This window comes from Bombus bifarius, unplaced genomic scaffold (assembly GCF_011952205.1).
Source record: "Bombus bifarius isolate JDL3187 unplaced genomic scaffold, Bbif_JDL3187 scf7180000007979, whole genome shotgun sequence".
NCBI classification, from domain to species: domain Eukaryota; kingdom Metazoa; phylum Arthropoda; class Insecta; order Hymenoptera; family Apidae; genus Bombus; species Bombus bifarius.
This window is the reverse complement of record NW_022884364.1, coordinates 362,362-390,352: the sequence shown is the minus strand read 5'-3', so window position 1 is coordinate 390,352 and position 27,991 is coordinate 362,362. Positions and strand designations below refer to the sequence as shown.

Below are 27,991 nucleotides of genomic sequence, written 5' to 3'. Positions count from 1 at the left end.
TTTGTCGGATATCATCGAGAGATTCATCCTTGGTGGAACTTTTTCAGAAGATTTCCACTGGTAAGTCATTTATCAATCGAATTAATATCGTTCAGTAGCGTTTACGAGTTGAAATGTGAAATTTTTGCTGGTGACTTTGCCTTGTTTCAATCCACCGATCGGATTTTCCAGTAGAGAAAATCTTGTTCCTTCGGATTAGGTTCCGAGGTAGTTTCACATTTCAGCGTCTGAATTTCGATAAACTTGATAGTTGATTAATTAATCGTTTAGGAAACGTCGTTAGGAAACGTATTTCCTTGGTTCTAATTATAGCAGATATAACTCGAATGCAAATTGATCGCGCCAAGACAATTGAAGCTATGGTTACGGATCGATTGATCAATAACACGCAATGATTCATCGTTTTCCATTAGAAACCGAATCTTCCCCCTGTTTCTTCCTTCGAGTCCTTCGATAAAACGTAGTTGTCGTGTCTTCACGCAATTCGATTGTGACACACGTCTTTGGAATTGAACGAGTTTAAGGACAAAATCTGCTCGTCAAACGTGTATGTCGAACAATTTGGAAAATTGATATTTCCTTTGCGATTCTCTTGTCGTTTTCATGATTTGACACGTATTCGTGATTCCATTTGCATGAAAATTTGCAAAAATGATTTGATAACGTTTCGCTTTACGGAAAGTAAAAGACTTTCCAGAAGTAGAAACCAAGTTATACACGTATGTATTATAGACGTATACATTAATTTGCATAATCAAAGTACTTTTCAAGTATTTCGTGCAAGATCAGATTGGCTCGTATCAAAACCTCGTTAAAAAATATGAAGGTATCGTAGCACTTACGAGATCGTTGGGCAAATAAAAATATGATTTCTATTCCGAGGTATTTCTAGCGTGCTTTGTTATGTCGTGCCTGGCACTACAAGCGAGAACCAATTTCACAAAGAATACGTAATAACATTCCGGATATTGCTGCAATTAACTTTCGCTAGCTAACTGAAATTAGATCTAAACTTGAAATTTACATCGTTTTAAATATCGATACTCTGCGCCTGAACGAATGCAACTCTCTCTCTCTCTCTCTTTCTCTCTCTTTCTCTCTATTGTACAACTATAGTTTCGCTGCTGTAGGTGTTGGTGAATTCGTTGCTTTAGTTTCCAACGATTTATCACTTAAGGAAAGCTCATTGTTCGCGGTTTATCTAGCTAGCAGTGTAATTCAATGGTTACATCGGAATGAATCGAATTAACTAATTTGAATTCAGATACCAGTGGTGCAATTTCACAGCAGATTAAATCGCGTCACGGCTAGAAACACCATCGACTTCCAATTCTCGGTTTAGCTTCTGCAAGTTTGCATACACGCGATTCATGAGTCATGCAAGTAGTTTCAGCCATTGCATTGGTAAAACAGAAAGAAGAAGGAAGAAATATGAAAGGAATAACTTGTAACTCTTTAAATATTGTTTTAAGCTGCTCATCCTTCCTAGATATCTTCAAAATCTCCTTTCGCTTTGAAATAACAATGTATCAGTACAATGCAATTACTTGTTCTTTTACTGAAAAGCATCAATACGACTCAAGGACTTACTTTGCGTTTGAAACGTAGTCGCGACATATTTATTTGCGCTACATCTTTCGCTCGAAGCTTTCAGGATTCAGGATTGAAGATAAAGCTAAGCGTTCTCTCGTGTGTAATTTCATTCAGGCAGCATCGTTTTTGCAACTTTGTAACAATTGCAATAGCAATAAACTTACCCTACGATGAGAAGAAAATGTTCGGCTCGCGATGGTTTCTTTCTTGTTGCTACCAGTTACAGAAATCGATCAAACTTTCTGGACGAAAGCGGTCTCACGTAACGTTTCAGTCATTCGTCAACGATATTAAAACACGTTTGTCGATAAGAAGCTGAATACTTCATGATATTTTTATGGAAAAAATTTTTATTCAGAAAATGTACAATTATTTATCGAGAAGAAATTGTACAAAGGAAGATATTAATTCGCCACTCGTACTAGTTTCATAAACTTTGCTTTGTAATCGCCTAAACTCTAAAGTATCGACACTTTCTTGGGCTGATTCATCGACGCGAACTTTTCAGGATCGCTCGAGCTCGACTGAGTCAACAGCGTAGAGTGATGTTTCCTGAAAAACCGTTTTATGTTTAAAATTCCACGAACAATTACCAGTAACAATAAGTTTTTTGATTTTAAATTGTCCGAAATACAATACACTTGGCGGAAAATACAAATTAAAATGTCACTTGAAAGATAATTTCAAAGGCAAGATACGCAATATCATTTATCAAAAACACCGAATTACTCGATAAATTAGTCTAATACAATCATTCGCAAATCGTTCTCCTATAACGTCGCTAATAATTTTTGATGTGCTGTGAAATACCAGTTTGAAAAAGTTACCACTAGATTCTTCTTTCTTTACCTGCAAATTCTGTCAAACACACTTTGAACGAAAGCCAAGTGTTTATGCAATTTCACCATTACGTTGTCCAATTGTCCGGCGGTCTTCGCCTTTTTTAATTCCAACTTGTTCACCGATTCGATGCGGTTTGGAATTCCTCGAAGAAAAGTATAGAAATTAGGAAATTGTAACGTAGGATTATTTCTTACGACTATCGTAGACTTTCTTTCTAAAAATTACTCGAGTTCTCCCGATTCTCGTTTCCCTGACCGTCACGCTGGTAAAAGTCTAGCTGTTCCAGCGAATTTAGAATATTCGCCAAACCATTATCGGTCTTCGACATCGGTTTTATGGACGTTGGTATCGCGCTGGTATTCATCATTTCGTTGATCGCCAGGTCAAGATTTTTCAATGTGATGATGCCCTCCTCGACCAAGTCTCTCACGACCATTATGAATTCCTCCATTAATCGAGCCTGAAATATTAAATTAATCGCTGCATTATTATCAATGTATCATTATTATTAATACATCTTTTTCTTATCTTCACTGGCAGATCGTGCCCCTGTAATTTCTTCGGAAAAAATTAGAAGCACTTTGTACGTTAAAATACGATTGTGTGGTTTATGACTGATACTCGCTTCCTGTTGTATTAGATTGTCTAAATTAGGAAAGTCTCTGCGAAGTTTCTCGAAATAATCGCCGCTTCCTAATAGAGCCGCACGTAGATTCACGATTTCTTCTATCGAGCTTTCTGTCCGACGCAAGTCATTTCCGGGGAACTCGCGGTCAGAGACCCGCTGAACTCGGACGCTTCGCTGTTCACCTTCTTGCGTTTGATTTTCTTTGCAATGAAACAAGAAAAGAAAAAAATGGGGAGAAAAACGAACGATATTAGCACCTACAGATTCTCGAAGACGTGGATAAATGACAACTTTAATCTTCGTTTTGTCATGAAGATAATTTTCTCTTACCTGTCGATCCTAATTTAGCGAAGGATCCGTACTGTACCTAGAAACAGATTTATCAACGTTGAATCGATACTAACGAGAAAGATACGACTTCTACTCACTTTCAAGAAGAATAACACTAACAAAACTGTTAGGAGCTTCATTCTTTTTGTAACTTTCTATTCGGATCCTTGGAGAAAAGTCGATCATCAATCGAGCTACGTCGATGATTGCTGCTGGCCGGTTGAGCGATCGATTTTATAGTGGCGAAATGCGTGGCTAAACGCACTCTGCTATGCCATGTTTTCCAAACATCCCTTCCTAACATCGCGATAAAATCAGACGCAGCTATTTCACGACGAATCATTCTGAGTTGTTACGAATGTTAAATGTTCGCACCGTTAGAACATTCTCTGACGTTCAGTCAGTTTCAATTCAGATATAGTAAAATAATCTTAACTCTGATATCATCTTTCCAAAAGGATATCCCTTAGATAAATTTAGATAATTTTATTTTACAGGCTGGTCCTTAAGCGATGGTATGATCGGACACAGGATGATTCAACGTGGAAGAACAAGTCGAAAATATGGAAAAAAATATCTTCATATGACTCTTCGTTTCTGAGAAAATCGAGTTTAAAGATTTATCAAGTATATTTAAACTTGATTAAGTAGCCACTAGATTGGTAAGTAAACAATCGACAAAAGGCTATTATACCTGCGGAGATAAGTAAAAAGTGGAAAATGAAATTTGAGGTCTCGTTCTTAAGCAAGTAAAGTTTGAATATGTTTGATTAAAAACTGGTTTCAATACGACGTTTTCCTAGAAAACAAAGCATCCTGTGGAAAAAATGTTATTCTACGCTTTTGACTTATTTTCACACGTAGTTCAGCTTGTTTATTTACTCTTGCTCAGCCTGGAATCATCCGAGTTTAAATATATTTGTCAAATTTGCAAACTCGATTTTCTCGGAAACGAAGCGTCACAGGAAAATATTTTATTCTACATTTTCTCCTTACTCTTTCTCGTCTGATTGTATCGCCATTTTACAATCTTTACGAGACACTTTATATCCACCAGCTTCGACGATGAAAGATGATATTATTTTGAAACACGTCAGAAAAATCTCTGACATAAGTAGGTGACATAAGTAGTACACATAAAGTAGGTGTAAATTGAATATGGGTTTATATCTTAAAAAAAAAAAGAACAACCTAATCCAGTCTAATGTACAAAAGTTTATTTTACAAAATACTAAGTCAAACGTTCAGATATCGTACAAAATTGAGCATCATAGGCTAGGTCGTTATCCAGTATTTATTTTTGAGCGAACGAATTCCTTATCGCCCATATCCGTAGCCTCTGCAATGAGAAAAGACAATGTATAAAATTCTCATATAAATTTAATGTTTGAAAAATAATTCGATCTAATCTCGAATAAATGAATTTTTATTGGAAATCAGTAATTGACGAATAATGAATATTTACCCGGCCTTCGCGCTCGCGAAAGATGCGCTTCCGAATGGGGAGCTGATGGAACCGGCGTGAGCAGACGAAGAACTACCGCCTCCATAGGGATAGCCTCCGTATCCACCGTATCCACCGTGTCCACCGTATCCACCATATCCACCGTATCCACCGAATCTACCGTGCCCACCGAATCCACCGAATCCACCGAGTCCACCGAATCCACCGAGTCCACCGTAACCGAAGTGGCTGGGATCTGGATTTGCCTCTCTAACATTCCTCGATAATGGGACGTTTGGAACATCTGGAACTAGAAATTTCACAAGAATAAAGAAATGTAGCTTAAGTTTCGACAGTGTATAGCTTGTTGTTCAAGGATTGTTAAATCGGAGGATCGTATCAGAAAATAATAATAATAATAAAAAAAAAAAAAGAAACAGAAGAGAAGAGAAGAGATCGACAGGCGATAAATTGGTGAAACTTTCAGGAAGCTGGAGATCGCGGCAACCTTCGAAAGAACTAAGATCGAAAAGTAATAATTTTTTCCGTTCGAAGATCTGTTAGGCATTCACTAAACGATGAGTCACAGCGGCAAGTATATTTCAATCCCGCCGATGTGACGCGAAGCATGTTAATCATTTTACGTTCAAGACTAAACGTCTGACGAGATGCAAAACAGAAGCTATCGTACGACTATTAAACAACCGCGAAGAAAATGTAATCATTGTGCAGCTTGACTCGGACAACGTGTCCCTTATAAGAGAGATCTGAAACTATCGAAAGTATTCTTCGATCTCGTTTCATCTTCAGCTTTGATTTCTCATTCGGACATTCCTAACGATCGATCTGCTTTGACTTTGATCCCAATTTTAGCTCCCGTAAACGCTACTCCTCTAATCGCAAACTTTCCAATCATTAACTTTACAATTTTGAACAAACTGTGAGATTTCGAACGAATTACGAACTGAGCTTCTCTGTTAAGTTAACGTAGATTCTCAAGTACTACACCTTGCTCTCCAACGTCAGGGTAGCCAGGATAGTCAGAGTAGCCAGGGTATGCAGGATAAGCGAAAGTGGTAGCCAACACGACGACCAAAACGATCAGTGTAGTCTTCATGTTTCCGGATTTGTTCAGCACGAATTAACGACTTGATACTCGTCTAGCAGCTTCTTCGAGATTCGAGAGCGAAGTGACGATGAGAAAATCCACAGGGCGGTCTTTATATAGTAACCGCGAGCGTTCTGAACGTCTTGGGATGTCCCGAGTTTACGTAGAGGTACCAAACAGGTACTCTTCGCGAGGAACGAGCGAATCTCATTAGCACGGACAGGCCTCCATTGTGTGAACGCTTTGGGCACGATATAACTCGTTACCAAGAAGATGACTATCGGAACTTAACCAGACAAACGACCACAAACGCTGATCAGACGATATTTGCATCCCTACTTTTTGCTAGCAATTCGAACTCTACTATATAGTAGACATAGCGGAATCGTTTTTTACGGTCAGATGCTTTTTCTTCTGTTTTTGTTTGCTCCTCTTTCGACGCTTGTCCGATCCTTCGATCGTTTCCGCTAGGACACGCGCGTGGTCCTTGCTGTCATTTGGTGTTTCTTGTTCCGTGTCTAAAAGGAAGCGAAGGATTTAGACTCAATTTCAGGAGAATGTTATTTCTCTATCCGTATCGAGAAGAAAATAGAGGATTTCGGCTCGATTCTGGTTGGCCAAATCCAATATGTATCGTTCGTTTTCCATTTCCTATGTTCATTCGTAGCAGAGAAAAAATAATAGATTTGGACTGGATCTTTATTTAAACGAATCTTGTTTATATTAAATATAGATATATATTAAATATTAATATATATTTATATTATATATAATATATATATTTATTATAATATAAATATATATTAAGTATATTAAATATTAAAGATTGTTTAATATTTAAACGATCTTTATTTAAACGGCTTGTTTCGCTGTATTCTCGCTATCTATTAGGTTGTCCGAAAAGTTTTTTTCGTCTTATGAGGAAATAATAGACGTACAATGTTTTTATATTATTTTGTCGAATTACGTTCGATCCATTTTGTTCTGTTGAGATAAGCACCGCGACATTTCACAGACTTGGTTTCACGTTTGTATGCGCTGTTGTAAAAAACAGGTTTGCGAAAGAAAGACACTTTTCGGACAACCTAATACTTTCATTTTCGATATGTGTCGGAGAGAACGTGGAATATCGTTCGTATCCTGTTTTATTTAAATTTACTGTGTTCAATTCGTTATCCGCAGCCTGTTATGTTAAACGTACAAGTCGACATTTTATTTGCGATCGAATTCTTGATTTGAAACGTCAACGCGTGTATTATGCATAATTTTCTGGATGGAATCTTCTTTTCGCTTTAGATGCCACGTCGTTCGAAACTTCGAGTTTAATAATATTTTTCGTACGTGTTGGAAAATTTCCTTTGGAAATTATCTTAATGATCGTAATTTCATTACGCGTAGAAAAATTTCACGCGGGTTGTGTGTTAATTAAGGCCTGCAACTACCTGGGATTCCCCGTGAGGGACATTCGTCGCCGTTGTCGTTCTTCTATCTTATCGAACAAAATAATTTTCCATTGCCCCTAAAAATGACCATCGACTCGTTCAAGTTTTCCTAAAACCATTATATCGAAAGAATATTCAAAGATTCAACATACGCGCGATATAAATTTTACAGAACATTGACCTATGAGTGCGATTGAAACGCCAGACGAAAAATAAAAGATAGATGAAAGATGAAATACAAGATGACAATCACATGTCAATTACAATGTGAATATTCGTGGAAATTACACAAATCCGTTTGGTCAGTGGACCTTCATACGCTAAATTGCTTTGGAAGGTCGGCACTTGTGATGCTCGTTGCTCTTCAATTTGCAAGAAATTTGGAACATGCTTGCAATGAGAATGAATCGACAAAGTTTCATCGTATAATTTTTTGTTGCACGATATTGTGATGAAAAAGGGCTATTAGTATTCACCGTTGTTTACGTTCAGTTACTCATCTTCTTAGAAAACATGTACATCATAGTATTCGTAGCATGCTTAAATGTCAACCACAAAGAGCAAATGGAACTTTTTAATTTAAACAATCGTTTAATCGGTGATTTTTATATTCCCAGTTTTCGGTTCGTTCGTCTGGAATGTTTAGAAAAAAGCAATTGAAGAAGAATATAACGACATTATTTTACATATACAACCGAGGAATCGAACAGAATCATCGTAACGCGGAAGGATTTCTTCGCAATTATATATGGACAGTCACGGACAAACCTTAAATTTCAAGTTTATTCATCGATGTAGGCGGCAGAATGGTTTCTCACGTCGTTCACGTTTTAACGAAGAACGACAGGGAATTTTGAAATCGCGAGGCTAAAAGGTTTCACGATCAGGACCAGCTCCACCGTTCGATGAATCAGACGAATGTTTTTGTGTAGTGACTAATTGCCTATTACACGTATACACACATAGTACACGTGTATAATCTCAAGGTTTCGAGCAGAGCATGACGATTTCCGTGTGACCATCTAACTCGTCTATTTAGCGAACCAATTCGACCGCGATCATCGTGTCGTGTTTCCTCGCTTTTGTATTGCTGTATCGTCATTCCTGCCTTTCCTTTTTCAGCCACGTAAGATCTAACGGAATTACGCCAATAGTAAAACCGAATAGTTCGCCCATTATTTAAATATTTGAGTGTTTTGCTTCCAAAGTCTATTTGGCTTAGCTCGCTCCGCTCTCTAATGCTCTTAGCTCGTTGAGTTCGTAGAAAGATTGTAAATGGATCGAGTTATATTCCATTTGGTTCAAGTTTGCATTACGATACGGAACTTCTTCGATATTCAATGATTTCTTGAAAGCGACTTGCGCAAGTCGTTAATTGCATGCTTGAAAATTGAAAATTGCTCGTAAACTTGCAATACAGATACGGATTAATGTCTGCTGGGAAAAGTAAATCTATATAACGACGAGCTAGAGAGTCATTAAAGTAAGTTCCTAGAAGCGATTAAAGGGTGTATTCGTGATTCACGTACACGTAATGGTTGTCATCGTGTTTCTATCGATGGACAGGTCAATGTTTAATGAGCTTGCCGCGACTATTATTCGATCGTATGAAATATACAGAGTGGTTGGTAACTGGTGGTACAAGCGAAAAGGGGGTGATTCTACGCGAAAAAAGAAGTCGAAAATATAGAATAAAAATTTTTCGTTTGAGGCTTTGTTTTCGAGAAAATCGACTTTGAATCTTCGCTCGGTACGCGTGCACTTTATCGCGTCTCGTTATAACGGATCGTTGTCTCGATGGAAAAATTAAAAAAAAATTTTTATTCTATATTTTCGACTTCTTTTTTCGCGCAGAATCACCCCCTTTCCGAAAGTTGGGAACGACTTGTGGTTTTATTGAAAATTCCAGACTCGTGTTCGTTTTGAAAATAGCTTTATTTCGATGGCATCTCATGCATCGTTTACGAAAGACAATTTTCTCAGGTCGAAGCAGTTCAATGAGTAACAATGTATGGTACTGGAATAATGAATTTCTTCACTCTAAATTCGCAAGCTATCGTTAACTAATAATTTCTTATACACTTTACGAACTATACTACAAGTGTGATTACCTTCAATCGATGTTCTCTTCGATTACGGCTTCAAGGTAGTCGAACGATCATGCAAACCCTTGTCTCTCCGAATGATACGACGTAATATTGCACTAGTCCGTTCGATCACTACGAGATCGACGCTACGTTCTACGTTATTTTCTTACATACTATTCGTTTCTAATTTAAAGATACAATCTAAAGTACGATACTAATTTTAGAAGGAAAAGATATAATTTTGTAGATTATCGGTGAAGGGCTGGCATAGCTTGTTCGTCGAGCTACCATTCGATGAAATTCTCGCATTAGGAGTAACAGTGACATTGGCAGGAATAATTCGATTCGTTCGGCGGTTAAATCTGAAGAGAGTGCCCACTCGAAGAAACACGATCCTCGATCGCTTCTTCAGGGCCATGCTGGAGAATAGAAAAGTGGAGCACAGTCGAAACTCTGTCCTGTCTGCATATTAATGTCCAATGGAATATTGATCTTAACGGTATCGAGAAGCGAACGGCTCGATCATCGATCTATAGCTCCCGATCGATTAGTCGGGGATTTACTCCTCGGATGGCGGAGGACGCCGCTTTTTCCTGCAGAAATCGGTTCGGTGAAACGCATCGTGAAGTGAAACCCGATATATCACGATATCGGATGTAATAATATTTGAACAATAACGAATAATAACATTTTACACAATGCACAATTAATAAGATCAAGCAATTATGAAACGATAATTGGGATTATCCTTTTTGTCTTAGAAATATTAAATTTTTTAAATTATTGACGTCTTACGTTTTTTTTATTAATAAAATATCATTAAAAAGCTTACCCATTAGGGGATCCACCGTAAGCAGTTGCTACCGAACTCGCGACACCACCTTTTCCAGTAGAGTAACTGTTAGCAATGGCGGTCACGGCGCCAGGGGGAGATCCTTCGGAGGATCCAGCTCGAGAAGACCCACCAGGGAAGCTGAACACCATGGGGAAGAAGTTGTTCAGGTTCGGGTAGTTTTGTCGGCGACGATTGCCCTTGAAGGGAACGAAAGGAACGGACAGTTCATCGTCGTCATCCTCGTCTTCTTCCTCGTCATCGTCCACAACGACGACAGGGGTCTTCTTGTTCTTTTTTCCATGCTGAGCCTTCGGACGGTTCGGGACCACTTCTGTGCTCTTGTAGACCGGCTCTGCGGCTGGAGTTACCGGGGCCGCCTCGGTGGTGAACGCGGGAATCGATTCCGGTTGCTCCTGCAGCAAGTAATATTTATGGAAATTCAGAATTTTCTCATTTCTTACTCTTCCTTAGACAGCTCTGTTCGATATCCTCTCTGTCAAGAAATATAAAAATTCTTTTTCATTCTTTTATCAGGGGGTACTGTTACTTTCAGATCATCGAAGATATTTTTCTGAATAATTTGATGATTTTTCTGATAATTAATAAGTATATAACAGTGGAAATCGGTTTATCCCTTCTTTTTCTACGCGTAGAAAATAGAACCACACGGAAACGCATTCGTTGACGGGAGTATTTCCGCGATTAAACGAAAGATTTTGTTTTATCGAAACAGGATATCTTGTTTAAAAGAATTTAATAAGATGGCGAACTTATCAAGAGAGAAAAAAACGATTTTATTAAGAATTTACTATCCGTGTATATTTAACGATTCCATGTTTAATATTTAACGCAAGTAGTTACTGAAGTGAAATACCCTAACTTCTCACCATCCGCATATTAACTTTAAGGCCGGTTTCACACAGAGATACGCGTATCGTAATACATACACGTATCGCGATACGTGTATTGCCAGCTGCGTACCATGCGAATGTCGCCATTTGTATTAATGTTTCGTCTGTCGTCTTCCTACGTAAGAAAAATATCCTTGCCAGGATACACGAAACGAGTATCGCGATATCCGTGCGAAGTTGATTTAATTGTTCCAATTATAGCAAATTCCGAATCTATGAAACAATCATAGTACCTGGGCAGGCAGAACAGCATGCTGTTTATGATGTTGCTGTTCGTCCTCCTGCTGGTGCTGGTCCCCTTGAGGATGATTTACCTCATCCTGCGGAACATTTCCTTCCTGTGGACGATGCTCCTCAGGCTGATACACTTCTTCCTGTTGTACTTGAGTTTGTTCGTCGTCGCTATAAGAATCAGCAGCCTCAGGCGCTGCTTGAGCCTCAGCGCTCGACACTTCCGATTCCTCGATCGGTTCCGGGCCGTTCTTCAAATGCGGCGGCTGCATGCCAGTGAAAAATGCCTCGCCGCTCACAGCGTTTCCTTGGGCGAACACACCAGTCGCCTGGCCACCGTGACTCGAACGTCGCACGGGTCTGTAGTATCCGGTGAACATCATCGCTCTATGGGGATATGGATGCGCGGCTGTCCTCTTCTCTCGCAGGAAAACTATGGGGTTCCCGTAAGGATCTAACATCACTGAAACTTTAGGAAAAGAACGGATGAAGCTTGGGCGGTGGAAATGGAGAGAATTTTGCTTTGAGGAACGCAGTGGAAGAAGCTTCTTCCTATCGTAACGAAAGGGCGAATTTAATGTTTCGTCCGAAGATTCATAGTCATCGTGAGTCCCAGAAGCACTGTAGAGGACGTTCGAAATCAGATAGTGAGAATGGGGAGATTTAGCTTTGGAAAAAGAAACGGAGGAAACTTTTTGCTACTGTAATTAAACAGCGAATTCTGTATTTCGTAATTGATGGACGACGCGTATCCTTCTGGTAGGAAATATAGGAGGACTGTTTCAATTCACAGTCTCAAAGTATCGTTCGGAGAACTTTTGCAGAAGATGGTTTGTGACACGATGAAAGACCAATGTAGCTCTTGAAGAAAAGACTATGGTCGGTTTACTTACCAGGTTCAGCAGGAATAGCCCTGGACTCCGTTACCGCGATCGTCGTCGCCACGACGAGGAGGACGAAGCTGATCCACTGCGCCATCCTCGGGAACCAAATCGTATCGGCACGAACTTAGAACAGACGCGAGATCTCCAGCAACGATGATCAGGATTTCGTTGGAACACCACAAGCTGGCAAGCACTGTGCACCTGTCTGGTGGACGGGGGTCTAGCTGGTTCGCGAACTTTTTGCACGATGCTGGCTATTCTCGAATCCGCAATTGCTTTTATACCAAGAGCTATGATCACGCGGGGGATGGGATGGGCAAACGACGACGCGGGCCATGGGATGGATCGGTCGGATCCATGCACGAGAACGGGGATACGGGACCCTCTGCAGCCCCCACCATCGATCGTCAGGTGGTTGCCTCGTACCCAACAGGATCGTCGTAACGCAAACGTGCGCATCGTTCAACGATACGTGATCGTCATCCGAGATCGGTTTCGAACTTGAATCGAACGCATTAATTGTGATCTCTGCAGATCTCTGCTTGAATTCGTCTGATCAAGTTACACAACTGTTACTGCTGTCGATAAGAGATACGTTGGTAAGCTTTGCGACTCTTTGGCTGCAAAGTGAAACGACAGAGGATGCATCTCTCACGATCGATGGAAATATCGATAGAAGGAGCACGGAACTCCGAAAGGATGCGATATGATTTTGAATTTGAATGCAAAGGTTGAAAGATAGGACGTAAATTTACGAAGATCCCTCTTTGAAGAAAGTAGCATGAGATTATCAATGAGATCACTGATCGATGGACGATATAAGAGACTTGGCGGTGTTTCTTTCACGATGACTACTTTTTCCAGGACTCGGTTCTCGTGACTCAAGCAGATCAGAACCCGATAAAAGGATCTAACGACGGAATAACGCGAGGTTCATACATTTTCAATCGTTCTATAAATACGCGCGATCCAAGGAACGAGCCAGGGCGATGCTTTCCGCTGATTCTTTAGCCGTGGCCGTACCTTCACGGGAATTCGCGTTTCCAGAATTTCCATTCCCTTCCCTCGATCGTCTTCGCCGTTTTTTTTCTTTTTTTTTTATTCCGCGACCCCCTTCTTCCACGAACGACGCCCTCGAGACATTTCATCCTGGACTCGTTAATCCTTTCGGACGTTCGACGAAGATTCGAGATCGATATTATTGCGCCGCGCCTGTAGCAGAGAAGATAAACGAGCAGACCACGTTCACCCATTACTTTTTCGTGCATCAAATTAATATACGTCGTATCTCGGATACATCTCAGTCACGCGTTAACCACGCACGAGGACAGATTATTTTCGAGCGATCGTCCGGCTATTTTGGTCGATCGAAGGTTACGGAAGCTGATTGCAACGGATCCGGCGTCACCCGGTACGGTTAATGACGTCTGTTTTGACGTAACCTTTTAATATTAATATTATGTCAGTCATACTCGGTGGAATAGTGGCGGGTAGGGGTATGACTTGGTCAGAGGCGACGATAATTCTCGGGGATGATCAAAAGTCCGTAAGAGTCCAATGGCGGTGGCCGCGACGCTCGTGCTCTGAATTTCAAGCGAATTCAGACAGATCCGCCTTCACGTGTCACTGTCCCTTCCTCCACCGTGGCTCCCTTCTCTCTTTCTCTTTTTAGCCGTTCTCCGTTCGGCATCGAACCGCCGCGAAGAGCAACGGAATTACGATCGACTCCGCTAGTCTTCTGCAGAAGCCCTCCAGCCTCGTTCGAGACCCCTTTTAACAGTATTTCTCCTCCGTTCGGGGTACATTATTCATCCCGCGCCTCTTCGTTCCTGTTTTTCCTCTCCTGCGAGACACGATACTCGCCCCGGTTTGCCGGTCCAAGCTATTGTTTCTTTACTGGATGATCTTTCCGTTGGATTCTACGCAGCCTGAACGATCGACGCGCCTATGAATCGTCGTAGCAGAGCACCGTCAACGAGGCTAATTTCCGTTTTGGCAGCGAATTGGTCGATCGATCGATCGTCCCGTCGGTGTACCGCTATTAGGCGGTCGATACTTCACCGTGTTTTACCATTTCATGAATCAACCTCCAAACGCACCGTTTTCCAAGTCACGCATATCGTATTTTCGAGCGTGACCAGGCGACGCAAAGCGGCACGTCCACTTCTGATAGAAAGAACGACCGTTCCGCACGGATGCAGCTGGATTCGCGATGCTTGACAAAAATTTACATTTCGTCGGTTGCTCTTAAACTCGCCATTTTTTTCTTTCTTTCTTTTTCTTTTTTTTTTTTCTTGCCCTTTTTTGTTGGCCGAGCCTGGCCGTTTCTCACGGACTCGCATCAACATGAGTTTCTTCCTCGAGGGAAACGAATCTTTTTCTTTTCGCTTGCTTCGGATGGTTTTGTGATCCATAAACTCTTCGATGGTTTTTCCTTCGATGGAAAGGTATAACGTCGAGTTATCATGGACCAAGTGAACGTTTAATAACATTCGCTATGGTAAGCGGCCACGTTGGACAGCTCTCATAGTCATCTCATGGTCTTGTTCGACTATTTCGAGGATAAGGATCTTAGTTCGTTGACCTCGTAAAACGATCCTATTTCACGAATCGTCTTCCTCGACTTGGTCGCAGAAATCAGAACACTGTTCCGCGTTAAAATTCACGGCGCACGTTCATTCGCCAGACCTATTGTTACCTAGATACAAACGTGATTGAGCAGAATGGTCACGTGTGTCTGTCGATCCATTTCTGGCTAGCAACAATAAAATCTTTTCCTGTAATCTGCCAACTAATTATCGAGCTTCGGTAATCTGTCGTGTCGAAACGAGGTTGAAATTGCACATCGAAATTTCAATGCAGGATTAAATTAAATCCGTTACTTTATTTATCATTTAGTTTCTCTCTAAATCTAACAAGCAGAAGATATTCACGCGTGACATTTACACCGTTTGCCATTTTAGTTACGCGATTATAAAATCGAAACTGTACCTTCTCATGGAAAAATCGTTCAAAAGGTATGAACATTTTATCGATCTTCCTTCCAGTTAAATAAGAAACATTCGATCAACTCTGGGAGTTCGCTTACGACCACAATTTTATGAGACAGTCGGACAACATAGTAAAGTATGGCTGGCGTTTCAAGGTTGGTCTTTTAAATCGGCAAATAGGACTATCGATGTTCGTCGTATCAACGAGGATTCCTATCGGCGAGAGTATCGAGCAGAACTTGTAAACAATCGTCGAATCGTAGTACGTCATCCGGTTGCGAGGACCTGCTCGCGAGTAAATCGCATGTAAACCGATGATGCAAGTCCCATAATAATGAAATTCAACGTCCGTCCGTCCATCCGTCCGTTTACTGCGTCAGTCTTTAGAGCCATTCGTCTTCAGGAATCTCTTTGTTTCGCTGTTTCCCATTGTTTTCCATCGTTTTCCGCGTGTACCTTAACCAGTTAGCTGTTTTTGACGAGTATACTCGTCGCGAGGAAGTGGCAATATCTCGTGTTACGACAAGCTCTGTCGGTAATAAAATAAAAAAATAAAACAGTCATTTCGTTACAACTTCATTCTATATTATAGCAGCCACACGTACTCTGTGTTTGACGAGTATACTCGTCGCGAAGAAGTGGCAATATCTCGTGTTACGACAAGCTCTGCCGGTAATAAAATAAAAAAATAAAACAGTCATTTCGTTACAACTTCATTCTCTATTATAGCAGCCACACGTGCTCTGTGTTTGACGAGTATACTCGTCATCGCTTACTTTTTCGACACATTTTAGCTACACACTTTTTAAAGAGGTCGCAACGGCTAACTGTTTAACTGCGCCGTATCTCGCCGATGACCGAGTCTAGGGTCACGAACGTATGTCCGTTTCTCTTATCGAAGAACGATTGCTCTTGGGGAAAAACATGCGAGTGCCATAAATTAAACCTAAATTTCAATGCTAACGGATAATTATAATGTAAATAGATTCATTTCCATTTTCATGATAACGATGTAGTACGGTACTGTTTAAAAGTCATTTGCGATAGTGATCTTATAATAATTCCGAATGATTCTCGAGCGGAACCGGACGATACCGTTTTGCGTTCGGCTAATTAACAATTGGCCTCGATTTGGGTCAGAATGGTAATGAGCGTGGCGGAAGGTTCCGACGTAAGCCCGCAATATGAATATTCGGTTATTGGTATCAAAGATGACTAAGCAGAAAAATTGGCAATGGCAGGAAGTTTGCAGGCATTAAAATCGATAGGAAGGACGACTTATTATTAGAACATTGTATGGATACTATAGTTGCATAAATCGAATGGTCAATCACGCAAACTCTTGCCATCCATCGATGTCTTCGGTCAATGTATAGTATTCTTAAGACATTCTCTTGCGCATCTCTTGTGGTAGTATTATATCTTATTCTTTATCTTTCTGTCGTTTGCCCTTTTTGTATACTAAGTATATTCCTTTTCTTTCTTTTAAATATATATATATATATATATATATATATATATATACGTACAAAAGAAAAAAAAAAGGAATACTATTTCTTATTCTCTGAATTAATATTTTGTTTCAATTTACGCCATAAAAGTAAGCGAACAGATAAATATTCATATTTGATGAATCGCCGTTTGTCTAATAAATGATATATATACGATGGTTACCATTTTAACAAGGTTATCCGAAGAGTTTCCCTGTAATCTCCGCCGTACGTAGTTTCCCGAACCTATCTATTTGTTACTCCCCTTGAAAGTTTCATGACATACCTTTTATTTGAAAATGTACAGTTAAATACATCATGTTCTAATTCTATAAAGGCTATAATCCTAAAATTTATTTTAGCGAGGGAAAAGTTACCTGTGAATCTTCCATCCATTGTACCATATTTATTCGTTCATCCTCAGTAATATTTCAACGGAGAATTTTATGACAAATCGTCCGTCTTAAAACGAAGATGACGAATAGAACATTAAAACACGTCATGTCCTAACCCCATGAATCCTATCTCCACCCGAAACTCTTCCAACATACCTAATCCTTTTTCACAAAATATCATGCTAACTCGTCCTCGGAGACGAATAATGCATAAAGGGAACCCAGACGGCATTCGTATGAAGCTCTCAAGAAGATGATGAAAACTGAATATAAAACTTCCACCCTGCGTCAAACGGAGAAAAGAAAGGAGAAAGAAAAGATGGAAACAGAAGGGAAAAAAAGGGGGAAAGGAGAACGGAAAGAAACGTATGCATCGACGTCGGTATCTCTCCAATTTATCCAATTCGTCAATCGCTTCGCGACTGAACAACGATTCTTAATCGAGTATGCCAACCGTCGTTCACTTATTTGTCGCAAAATGATCGAGCCAGACGATGGCTCTCTCGGTTCTCAGGACGCGCAGCCTGTTTGTGGCTCCTGTTTTCGTGAACAGCCAGCACGCACGGAATCAAGATGAACCGACGTACAGACGTTACACGTGCTGCGCAGTGGCATACTGAATCGAACACGTCTGTCTGCTCACGTGCGACAACTGTCGAAACGTGAGACAATCGTATCGTTTCTGCGGTGGGTTCGCTTCGCTCCGTTCGATTATCGCGGTGAAGAACGACGCGCAAAGACGTACGGCGGCAGTAAAAATTGTGAATCGTTGTTCTCGTTGCATACGACGCGATGAACACGCGATCGAAACCTGCAAACCGATCGCATGGAATGGACAGCGGCGTGGAAAAAGGAGCCGACGGAAGGTTCCAAGTTTGGTATCGTTCATGAGACGAAGACCAGAGACAGAGACGAGTGAGGTAGGATGCTAGAATTTGTTCTCGTTTCAGTCGGCGAACATCCATTACTTTGGAAATTTATTATTCTTATTTATCGTTTATTTATTTATTTATCTCGTGCACGAGAATAAAAACAAATATAAAGAGTATAAAAAAAAATGTAAGATGTATAAAGCAAGGAATAGAATAGAAAATAAAGAGAATAGAATAGAAGCAGTATCTAACGTTTTAACATTTTTCATGATTCTTTTCAAATATCGAAACTCGAGACAAAGGTGGAGACAAGTTCCTAAGCTCGAAGTGATCCAAAAGATCCGAGTTCCAAGGATAGGAAAGGGAAGAAAAGAAGAAAAGTATCGAATCATCGACAAATCCGATTTCTGTTCGCAGAAACGGCACGCCTCGAGCGCGCGATCAGTTTCCGGGAAGAAATTAGAGGGTCGCTTGCCACGGGAGGCACGTACAAGCGTCCTAGCTCTTTTTTTGATTTTCTAATTCACGCCTGGATCCGGTGGATGATCTACGATTCAATAGAAATCCCCCCGAACGAGACAGTGAGGCACGTGGATAGCAATGTTTAATTCAAGATCGTTTCTCGGAATGATTCCGGTCGCGCAAATAATTTTACACCTCACGGCTGCGCTCGACGGATGCAGCTATTGCCATAAAAATGGCCAACTCGCGCAAAAAACGCAACGCGACGGAAATATTTTGCCAGTCGGTTGCTCGTTGTACGTCGATTTGACATGTACACTTCGCGCTCGCAACTTCCGCTGCGAGCCTTTTTCCTTTTCAACCCCGTCCCCTTTACACTTTTCCACGCGTGTTCCTGTTTTCCCTTTGTCGAACCGTTTACACGAAAGGACGATGACTCTCGATAGATCCGCGTGCGCGTGTAGCAATTCCTATTTGAACACGAATCACGAAGAGCGAACAGGTAAGCTCAGAACGACGGGTTGAAGGACCGTGTTACATCTCGCCAAGTGGATTGCGTTCATTTTACAAATTTCCAGAATAAAACAGCCGCGACAGGTGTTTTGCTATCGTATCACTAGCGCAATGCGTATCGTGAACTAGACGCGGATCCTGTTCGCTGGCGCGGATGCGATCCTCCGCTGAATGAACAACGAGCGGTGAGCGAAGAGCGAGTAAGCCAACAGGCTTGCTTGGCTCTTCCATCCAAAGGACGATCGTCTTCGAGTTCTAATTCTCGTAAGGGACGAGCTATTTGTGGTTGTCCATTCCCCATCTTCGCTTCTAATTATAGTAGAACTACGCCTCTTGAAATGTTACCACCTGTTTAACCGATCTGCTGCTGATTCCACTTATTTAAACGAATGCTAACGAAGAATGATAAACAGCAGGAAGAATCGTGCCTCTTAACAGTGAAGTCGATTAACTGCCTTTTCTCACGATTTGTCAATTTTATCAATTTCACATAAAGATGTCGTAGGAAAAGTACATCTAATTGGATCATGAAATTGTGCATCTCGTGAGAAATTTTTTAATATATCGACGATAAATCAATACACGAAATACCAGCATCGATTTGCAAACTTGCTATCCAGTTTTATTTTTCAAAAACCAAATTTGTTTCATCGACTATCACGCGAAGTTATACGAACGGTTTGTCTTTCGGCGAGTTCGAATAAATAGACAGGCTTGTTAACGACATATAACATTATCAACAAATATTTACCGCAAAGCTTTCTTATCGCGATCTATTGAGAGAATCAAGAACGTTCGTTTCAAGAAGAAACTTTACGATATGATCGTATTTCGCAACTTTTCGTACAAGCTGGTATGAAAAGATGAATAATCAAACTTCCCCCACATTACCCCTCCCTTTGTACGCCACTGATCTTTCTGATCAGCAGTCAGAGGATCGACGGGCCGGGTAGGCCGGTTGGAATTTACCGTCCAGTCTTTCCAGGGAAGACATAAAATAGTCGCAGGTGTATAGTCAGCCGACATAAACGCCCACGAGTATTCGCAACGACGACTACGGATTCTGCATCCCGATGCGAAACGAGATCTGTCCCGGTTGCACCTGTTCGTTCTCCGTCACACGTTGATATTGTTCAACGCGGATCGATCAGGGGAATCGGTTCATGGGACGCAAACGATACTTCCGTGCTCTGATAGCACGCGAAACGTTAAAATTGCTTGTGAAACTATCACTCTTGACGATAAGTTTTCGATCAAACGCAACAGTACGAAGCTAATCAAAAATACGATACTACATTTTCTATAAAATATATACTATAATATCTACAATAATCGATAGATGAAATTTACGTCCGATGGTTCGATACTATCGAGTTTGGTTGAAAATCTTTTGCTAGGAGAATGTAATATTATCTGTATTTTGGAGATTAGGAGCTGGTTTGGTATCGGAACTAGCATTTGTAATTTTTATTTTATTTTATTTCACTTAGAATAGCGCATTTTTTGGAATTTGAATGATATATTTTCCGCTTGTACCTTTTCATATTAGTTTCTTTGACGCAGGTTCTACGCGTACTTTAGTAATCTGTAGTTTCAGCGTTAAAGTCGATCTTCATGTTACAATTGCACGCTTTTTGACGCTGAGAATGATCTACTTAAAGATCGAATGTACAGCGATTTTACGATATCTACGATGCCAACGTGGTTAATAATGTTATGTATTCAGTTTCTAGGACGAGGTGCTTGTTTACGAGCTTCCTGGAGGCGCCAGCCAGGCGATCATTTGAATATGAGGTATTAAATCAATGTCCACTGGGACATTGATAACAGCAGCGATGTCAAATCAAAAGTATGACGAACACTTAGTTACGTCAGCGTAGCTACAAGTCCAGCCACGGATTCGCCATAAGATATATAGTGCTAGGCGTGCATAACGCGTGGAATACGAGATTCTTCCCTTGCATGAGTAAAATTTCTTATTCGACGACGCCGTCGGTCTCGTTGTTCTTCGCGAATTACCAAGCGGACCTCCGTTGATTTTTGGCATCGGTCAAGATTTCAGAGACTTTTTATTATTTCGATACTAACGCGAAAAGACAATCTTCTTTCTTCATCGTAAGAAACTTTAATCCTCTCTACATTGTTTAAAGAAGCTCAAAGCATACGAATAATGGTAGATTCTCTTTCTTGTTTCCCTAGAAATTCAATAGCAAATGGCGCCTGCCTCGTATCTTTCGCAACAGAAAAATCGAGTATCTCCATGGCGAATTCAACGACACGATAAAAGGGTTAAGGGTTAGAAGAAAGAATCGTGAAAGCGAACATCGGCTCGAATATTCCATGATTTCACGCGAAAAAGTAAGGGGAAAGACAAAAAAAAAAAAAAGAGAAAAGAGGAAGAAAGAAGAATAAAGAAGATATCCGACGGAGAGTCGCTTAAGATTTTGGACGTGCGTGTCACGTGCCACGGGCCGCGTCACGTGACTCGCGGCGCGGTAGATCCGCGCGGTGCATCATTGCATGAAGATCGCGATGGCGGCTGCCTTTTGAGCACGGCCTGCCATATTTCAGTCCCAGCCGATTTTTCCAGCTCGCGGGACGTACACAGAATGCTTGACAATTCGCCGCAACGTATCAGCGGACGTATTGCGAACGTGGCATCGCGCGGTAGGGTGCATTCGAAACGACGCGACGCGTCCAACGATTCGAAAGTTTAAACGACACCGCACCGCCACCTTTCAGCTCGCACGTCAAGGAAACCGCTCTGTCCGTGCGACTTTCGCTTTGCACCTCGATCTTTCCAATCGAGGGCGCTCGTAATTGATCGCATTCACCGATCTTGAAACTTTCCGTACTAGATTTACGCTTGGCAAAAATCGTGACACAGAAAATTCCTTCGACTATGTGCTACGTTTGATCTCGTTTTAAATCGAGAAGTTGATCTCGATATTAAAATAACACGCTTTGCGAATGTAACGATTAATTAGAAATGAGATCGACTGGAATAGGTGGGACGTAAGAATATCGAGAGTCGCAGGTATTGCTGTGACACAGAAAATTTTTATTATTCTTTTTGTTACATGAGCCATGGTCCGAAAGTTGTCCGAAAAGTATGGTCGGAATGGGTATGTGAGGATCGTGCGGTTGTCCTCGGAATAGAAATTTCATCGTTTCCGAGAGTTCAGCAAGAATCCTGTGATGCCCATGTCCAGATACCTAAAATAGACACGTTTTTTTTATTTCAACAATTAATTTATCCTGCAGTTATTAAAGAGGAAAGAAAGATCACGGTGCTGCGAACTCCTCACCTCTTCTGCAAATTTGAAATTTCACGTTTCGTTTGGGTTTTTTCCCAAGTAATTTGACTGCCGTCATTCGAAATGAACCTGGACGCGAGCACGGTGGATTTTTCTGGTGGACCCGTGGTTCCTGAAGGTATATTGGTCAACCTTTTACCTTGACGGCTTTCTTTGGATTTTCTTCTGACATTCAGATCCGACGAGACCACGATTTCGTCAAACGTCTGCCCAAAAACAGCTAAATGTACAAGAAAAAAAAAAGAAAAAATTGGAATTAGTTGAAAGAAAAATAAAAGTAAAATAAAAAAAATGAGAAAAATGAAATGAAAAATGAAAATAAGAAAAATGAAAGAAAAATAAAACCGATTGAGCAATAAAATATCGCGAATCGAATCAAGTAACTGCACGTGACGCTATGACAGTGCACAGTATCGATTTACGTTCTTGAAAACGAGTAGAAACTTAATCGTCGATGACAAACAGTTAAGGTTACACGATGCAATCCCGGTGTACAAATACATTAACGATTAGTTATCCGTTTCTTGGAAACGTTTTCATTGAAAGGTTTACTTACGTTTTTGATCAGATGTTTGTTGGGCGTGGACAATTACGCAAGTCAGAGTAAGCACCAGAAGGGACAGAAAATTTATCATTTTGCCGAGATGGATGTTTTGCTTCAATTTTTTGGAAGGTCCGAAATCTTGTCTAACGCTAGAAAAATAAAAGAGAAGATGTTACCAATAGTTATCAGAAAAGTTTCAATCGAAAGGAGCATCTAATCGAAGATCAATCTTTCGCCAGTTCTACCCTAATTTGTCAATATATTTCGCAATGCTTACAAATCCTCACTCGATCACAGAAGGAAAAATCTCTATGAAACAACGATCGCGAGAATCTTCCGGAGAACAAAATTGTTCGATGTCTGTCAAATTACAAACTACAGGTATCTATCGCGCGTCACTGGTGACGTAGGCAACGTCACCTGGCATTCTCTCTGCGATCGACACACATTCTCTTTCGCAACAGACCAAACTCCTACGTAACTAATCAAAATCACAGATCTCACCAACGATACATCAACCAAGCATCAAACCTATAAAAAACCGACCCAAAAAAAAAAAAAAAAACAGCCAAGAATGAAACAACCGCACGGAAGAAACTTGCGTGTATTATGCCACTACTATTTCTCAGTTCGAGGCAACGTGAATCAGCGAGGAAAGGAACAGAAATATTGCACGCGAACTTCTCAGTCGACTTACCGACAGCTCAAGCCAGAAGATACTTTCCGAGCCGACAACCGCACGAGAAATGCGAGCACAATGCCGCGGAAGGCTTGAAGAGAGCATCGCGAATTTGCTATAGTGCGTGGTGAATAGGAACAGACCGGGGGTAAGGGTCCAGAAGGAGGCGCCTCGCGGATCGTTCGCACACTGTACATCGTATGCACCGGACAGACCACTTTCTATTTCATTTTTTCCCCCCTTTTTCATGCGTTCGTCTCGCTCTCCTAAGGATCCGGCCTTCTTACCCGATCGACCGGGTGGACTGGTCTCGGGAACGGGCCCCTGCGTGTCCAGCAGCGGGCTAAACAATGCTTAACGACCAGAGAGACGGACCTTTAACGAGCCCCTTTAATGCGCCCAGGGTGTCACGAACCTCGCTGCTTTCGGCTACCGTGCAAACAAACGCGCTTCTAATCTCTCGGGTCGTTCGGCCCGCTTGCCTCCGAATCGGGATAATTTGCAGCGATTTTCCTTTCCTGGACGATGTAAATTAGGAATTTTTGAGAAACCTTGGATATCGCGTGCGTTTCCTTAGAACGGATCAGGTTGAAATATCGTATTTTTGGAACGACGGTCGTTTGGCTTTCTTCGCATTATCGCGTTCCTTTTACAAAACAGTGAGTTTGCTTTACAAGGCTATTTCATTTTAGAATTCTTTGCCCTGTGAAAAACGATAGTAAAGGAATATTTATGTGTTTATTGTGATACCGATCGTAATACCGTATACTATTGGTAGAAAAAATGGTATCGAGGTATTTCTTGGATAAAAGTAAATGGGATTTCTTGGGATTATTAGACAAGAGTGTTTGAAGAGTTTCAGGGTCTCTTGCTTCGTCGAAAAATAATAGACTAGTTTTATTGTAGTGATTATGAGCTTAAAATATATCTCGAAGAAGTCGCGTATTTCGATGAAAGGATCGAAGGAAGGTTCGAGAGAAAGATCGAGGAATCACAAAGCAAAGGAGGTTGCTGCATTGCACCGAGTATTACGAGCCAATCGCAAGCGGTTACGGGTTCCGAGAATAAAAGCAGCGAGATTTGCTACGCGAATTCCAAATGAACGAGTACCAATGTTTTATTACCTGTGGCTTTTTATAGAGCAGACCGACCGGAATATATAATTCCCTCTCTTCGAATTTCTCTACGTTGGTTATCTCTATCTATAGAGACAAACAATAAAACAAATCTACATCGTGATGCGACCCTAACAGTAACTCGAAGATAGAGTATCCAAATCATACCCAAAAACCAAAAACTAAAGAGACACAAGAAATAATATTTCGCAAGGTTCCAATAACTTTTTCCGCTCGAACCATCTGTGAACGAATAAAATCAGAAACATCGAAGAAACAAGAAAGATAAAGAAGGATAAAGGGAAAACGAAAAGTCACGTTCGTTTCTTTTCCAGGGCTTTTTATTTTCAACGAAACAGGCTTTCGATGGAGAAAGTTCGAGGCGGATAGATAGCGTGTCCGTCGAACATCACGCGCGCGCGCGTGTGCACGATTCAGTCCCGGTCATTGCACGCCTCCCTACGGATCCCGATTTTTCGGTTTTCGTCCTTTTTTTTTTACGGAGGCCCTCTTCCTCTTCTTTTCGTCTCCCTTTGTGCTGTTTAATCCTCAGCCCCCCGTCCCGCTGCTCCTTCGCTTCCTTGCACCGGCTGTCCTCGTCCCTCCGCCGCTTCGCCGCCGACGAAACTGCATCGCGATATTTTATTGGTTTTATTCGCGGGAACATCTGGCGCTCGGACAAAGGGAACTGGCCCTCAGGAAATCTTCAGGAACGGAGGGTGGTTCGTCCGTTTTCGTTAGCCTGGTCGGCTCTATTTACTTATACCTAGTGACGTAGAATGTTTGTAAACAATGGCTTGGATGCAGCCGTGGATCGCCGATCGACGCCATCGTGGATTAGGCTGCTCATCCTGTCCATTGAGGGTGGATATCTGGAGCGTCCAATGGTCGACTCGATACGTTTCTGGGGAAAATACGAAGACGTTTTTGAATCATCGTGCGACGTTTCTGGTGAAAGGTTAAGAATAAAATTCATTGAAATCGTATTACTCTGAATTACGTTTGTTAAAAGAAAACGTTTATAGGTGGTGGAATGTTAACGACGCGGCGGAAAGATAGAGAGATTCTTGGAGAATCGGCTTGCAGGCTTAACGTTTGCTATGCGGAATAACAGGACTTTCACGATGGGCAATCTAGGATCTGCATTCTCCACTCTTAAGGTAATGTACTATAGGCGTGCGCGTACAGTGCCGAGCCACTTGTGACCTTTAACCCTTGCAGAATGACCCTTGAAAGGGAGACTCGAGACGATTTGCATACCAGGATTTATTGGCTACGTCGGAGCGCCGATGATAATGTAAGTAAGTACGTGTTCGCGTGATTGATACGATTTTAACAATTCATGACGCAGTTGTCGGCCGTGTAATCAATCCTCGTTACCACGATTCGTTTCGTTTGACGATCGTTTATTCGCATCTCGTAGGTGATCCGTTCGAATTTACCGAACCTCAGCGTTGTACCAGCTTTCTCCGTTTTGTAACATAACGTAGGATGGATCCTTACGAGACGAAGAGAAACAACTTGCAAGAGAGAATTCTCCTATCTATGAAAGGAAAAAGCGCAGCTACGAAGCGCGGTTCGCTACAGGTGGTTTCAAAAGATCGGTGGATCTCAGGTCGAAGAAGAACCATCGTGCCACGATCTATGCACACATCGGGGCAACTCGCAAACCACTTCCCTCTCCTTTTGCATCTGCTTGGACGCACGGAGCGTTCAGGAGAGCGGATTTAAAACGAAGTTCGCGAGTGTAGGCGCGTTTCGGAACGAAAACAGACCGGTTCGCCAGGGCAGAGAGAGGCGCAACTCCAGCTTGTGGACCAAGCGACCGGCCAGCATGGCGTCCCTTGGATCCCTTTAAAACGAGTTAATCCGTCTGCCTGGCCGTCTGCCGATCGCCTGAGAACCAAGAAGATTCATTTTCCCTTTGTCCATTCTTTTTCACACGTACCAAAAGGAGCTGCAGCTCAATGGGACAATGCAGCCAGCGCCGCGCGTTTTACGACGTTCCTTTTCGCACAGGTCCCACACACATTTGAATAATCAACGCGTAGGCACAAGACCGCTTTTGTCGAACCGGGAACTCGAAAGGGAAAGAGAGAGAGAGAATCAAGGAGAGGAAAGAGAAACGTCTCGAAGGCAGTCACGACAAAAGTGACACGCACGATACGAAATGATTGTGTTGCATATTCTCGAACTGGACCCCGAAACACGGACAGATGTTTCCCTTGCGTTCTCGTTTAGTTCGTCTCGAGATCATTTGTTCTGTCGCGCTACTAGAGCCAGAGGTGAAAAGACTACGCGTCGCGATTACGTCAGACTTCCTTTCCTCCTTTTAATTCGCGCGAGTTCGTTAACCTTCGACTCGTGAACTCTTCCTCTTAGCCGCTTCTCGAGGGAATCTTCGTGGCCTTCTCTTTGCCCGTACGTCCCTTTCAAACGTTGCATCGCGAACCTGGCCCTTGGTTTTTTGCCAAGGGTGAACGTTCTTCGAAAGAAAGCAACTCTTTTACATCGTATAAAGAATCGTTTCTTTCACTTTTGTTTCTTTTGAGCAGACTCGACGAAATGCTCGGACAAATATTACCAGGATCCTGTGTGATCCTTCCCGCGAAGCCTTCAACAGAATACCAGAAAGAGTAACTTGAGAGAGGGAATCGATGTTCCTCGCCGCAGATGTTCATGCGTTTACGTAGACGGAGGGAAGTGTCTCGTAAAACCATGTAAATCTAATGGACGAAGTTCGTTAACCTGACACGCGTGAATTTATGGCCGGTTCTAGAGGGAACAAAAGTGCCTTGAGATCCTTCTGACGAACGAAACGCATGTCGCACGTATTTAGACGTTTTACGACTTCCTATCGTTGCACGTAGCTCATAACCGTGAACCTGGGAATTCACTCGCAACGGGACATTCTTGATTTATTATTGTACTATTTTGTTTGTCTATGTCCCTTGCAATTTAAGGCGTTACGCCGGTTCACGATAAATCATTCACAACGTTAACCGCTAATCTCGAACGCGACGTCGAACTGAAAATTCCACATTTTTAATCATTTTCCCAATACAGACCACGAAAATATCCTGTTACGCTTCTTATAACGGAGAAATAATTTTCCCAGAAATAACAATCGATTTCGAAAGCAACGACGACTTGAGAGAAACTGACGCTGACTTTGGATTATTTTACCAAAACAGACCACCGTTACACCGTTGAATCTCACAAAACTAGCTATCAATTTGCAAAATAACATTGATAAAAGTTACCATTTGATCCATTTG

At 41.6% G+C, this 27,991-nt stretch overlaps 4 protein-coding genes and 1 long non-coding RNA gene across 5 annotated transcripts; 1 reads left to right on the top strand and 4 right to left on the bottom strand.

The window, feature by feature from the left end:
- Positions 1-20: 20 nt before the first annotated feature.
- On the top strand, positions 21-27,517 carry LOC117204697. The gene is made up of 6 exons (XR_004487118.1): positions 21-60; positions 20,785-20,852; positions 25,049-25,664; positions 25,739-25,873; positions 25,935-26,010; positions 26,137-27,517. It is a non-coding gene; the product is annotated as an uncharacterized LOC117204697 (long non-coding RNA).
- Positions 1,977-3,619, bottom strand: LOC117204688. Its single transcript, XM_033442323.1, has 6 exons — positions 3,493-3,619; positions 3,395-3,431; positions 3,062-3,264; positions 2,662-2,896; positions 2,443-2,578; positions 1,977-2,145 (listed from the first exon to the last, which is right to left on the bottom strand). The coding sequence occupies exons 1-6, from the start codon at positions 3,532-3,534 to the stop codon at positions 2,052-2,054; spliced, it is 747 nt and encodes a 248-aa protein (XP_033298214.1). The 5' UTR covers positions 3,535-3,619; the 3' UTR covers positions 1,977-2,051.
- On the bottom strand, positions 4,590-6,051 carry LOC117204694 (keratin-associated protein 19-2-like). The gene is made up of 3 exons (XM_033442330.1): positions 5,847-6,051; positions 4,860-5,148; positions 4,590-4,733 (listed from the first exon to the last, which is right to left on the bottom strand). Exons 1-3 carry the CDS (start codon positions 5,953-5,955, stop codon positions 4,712-4,714), a joined length of 420 nt encoding a protein of 139 aa, XP_033298221.1. The 5' UTR covers positions 5,956-6,051; the 3' UTR covers positions 4,590-4,711.
- LOC117204686 (RNA polymerase II degradation factor 1) lies at positions 9,305-12,769 on the bottom strand. Its single transcript, XM_033442320.1, has 4 exons — positions 12,346-12,769; positions 11,455-11,921; positions 10,308-10,723; positions 9,305-10,068 (listed from the first exon to the last, which is right to left on the bottom strand). The coding sequence occupies exons 1-4, from the start codon at positions 12,428-12,430 to the stop codon at positions 10,035-10,037; spliced, it is 1,002 nt and encodes a 333-aa protein (XP_033298211.1). The 5' UTR covers positions 12,431-12,769; the 3' UTR covers positions 9,305-10,034.
- LOC117204690 lies at positions 22,097-23,810 on the bottom strand. The gene is made up of 4 exons (XM_033442326.1): positions 23,617-23,810; positions 22,932-23,068; positions 22,367-22,595; positions 22,097-22,274 (listed from the first exon to the last, which is right to left on the bottom strand). Exons 1-4 carry the CDS (start codon positions 23,793-23,795, stop codon positions 22,223-22,225), a joined length of 597 nt encoding a protein of 198 aa, XP_033298217.1. The 5' UTR covers positions 23,796-23,810; the 3' UTR covers positions 22,097-22,222.
- Positions 27,518-27,991: the final 474 nt, after the last annotated feature.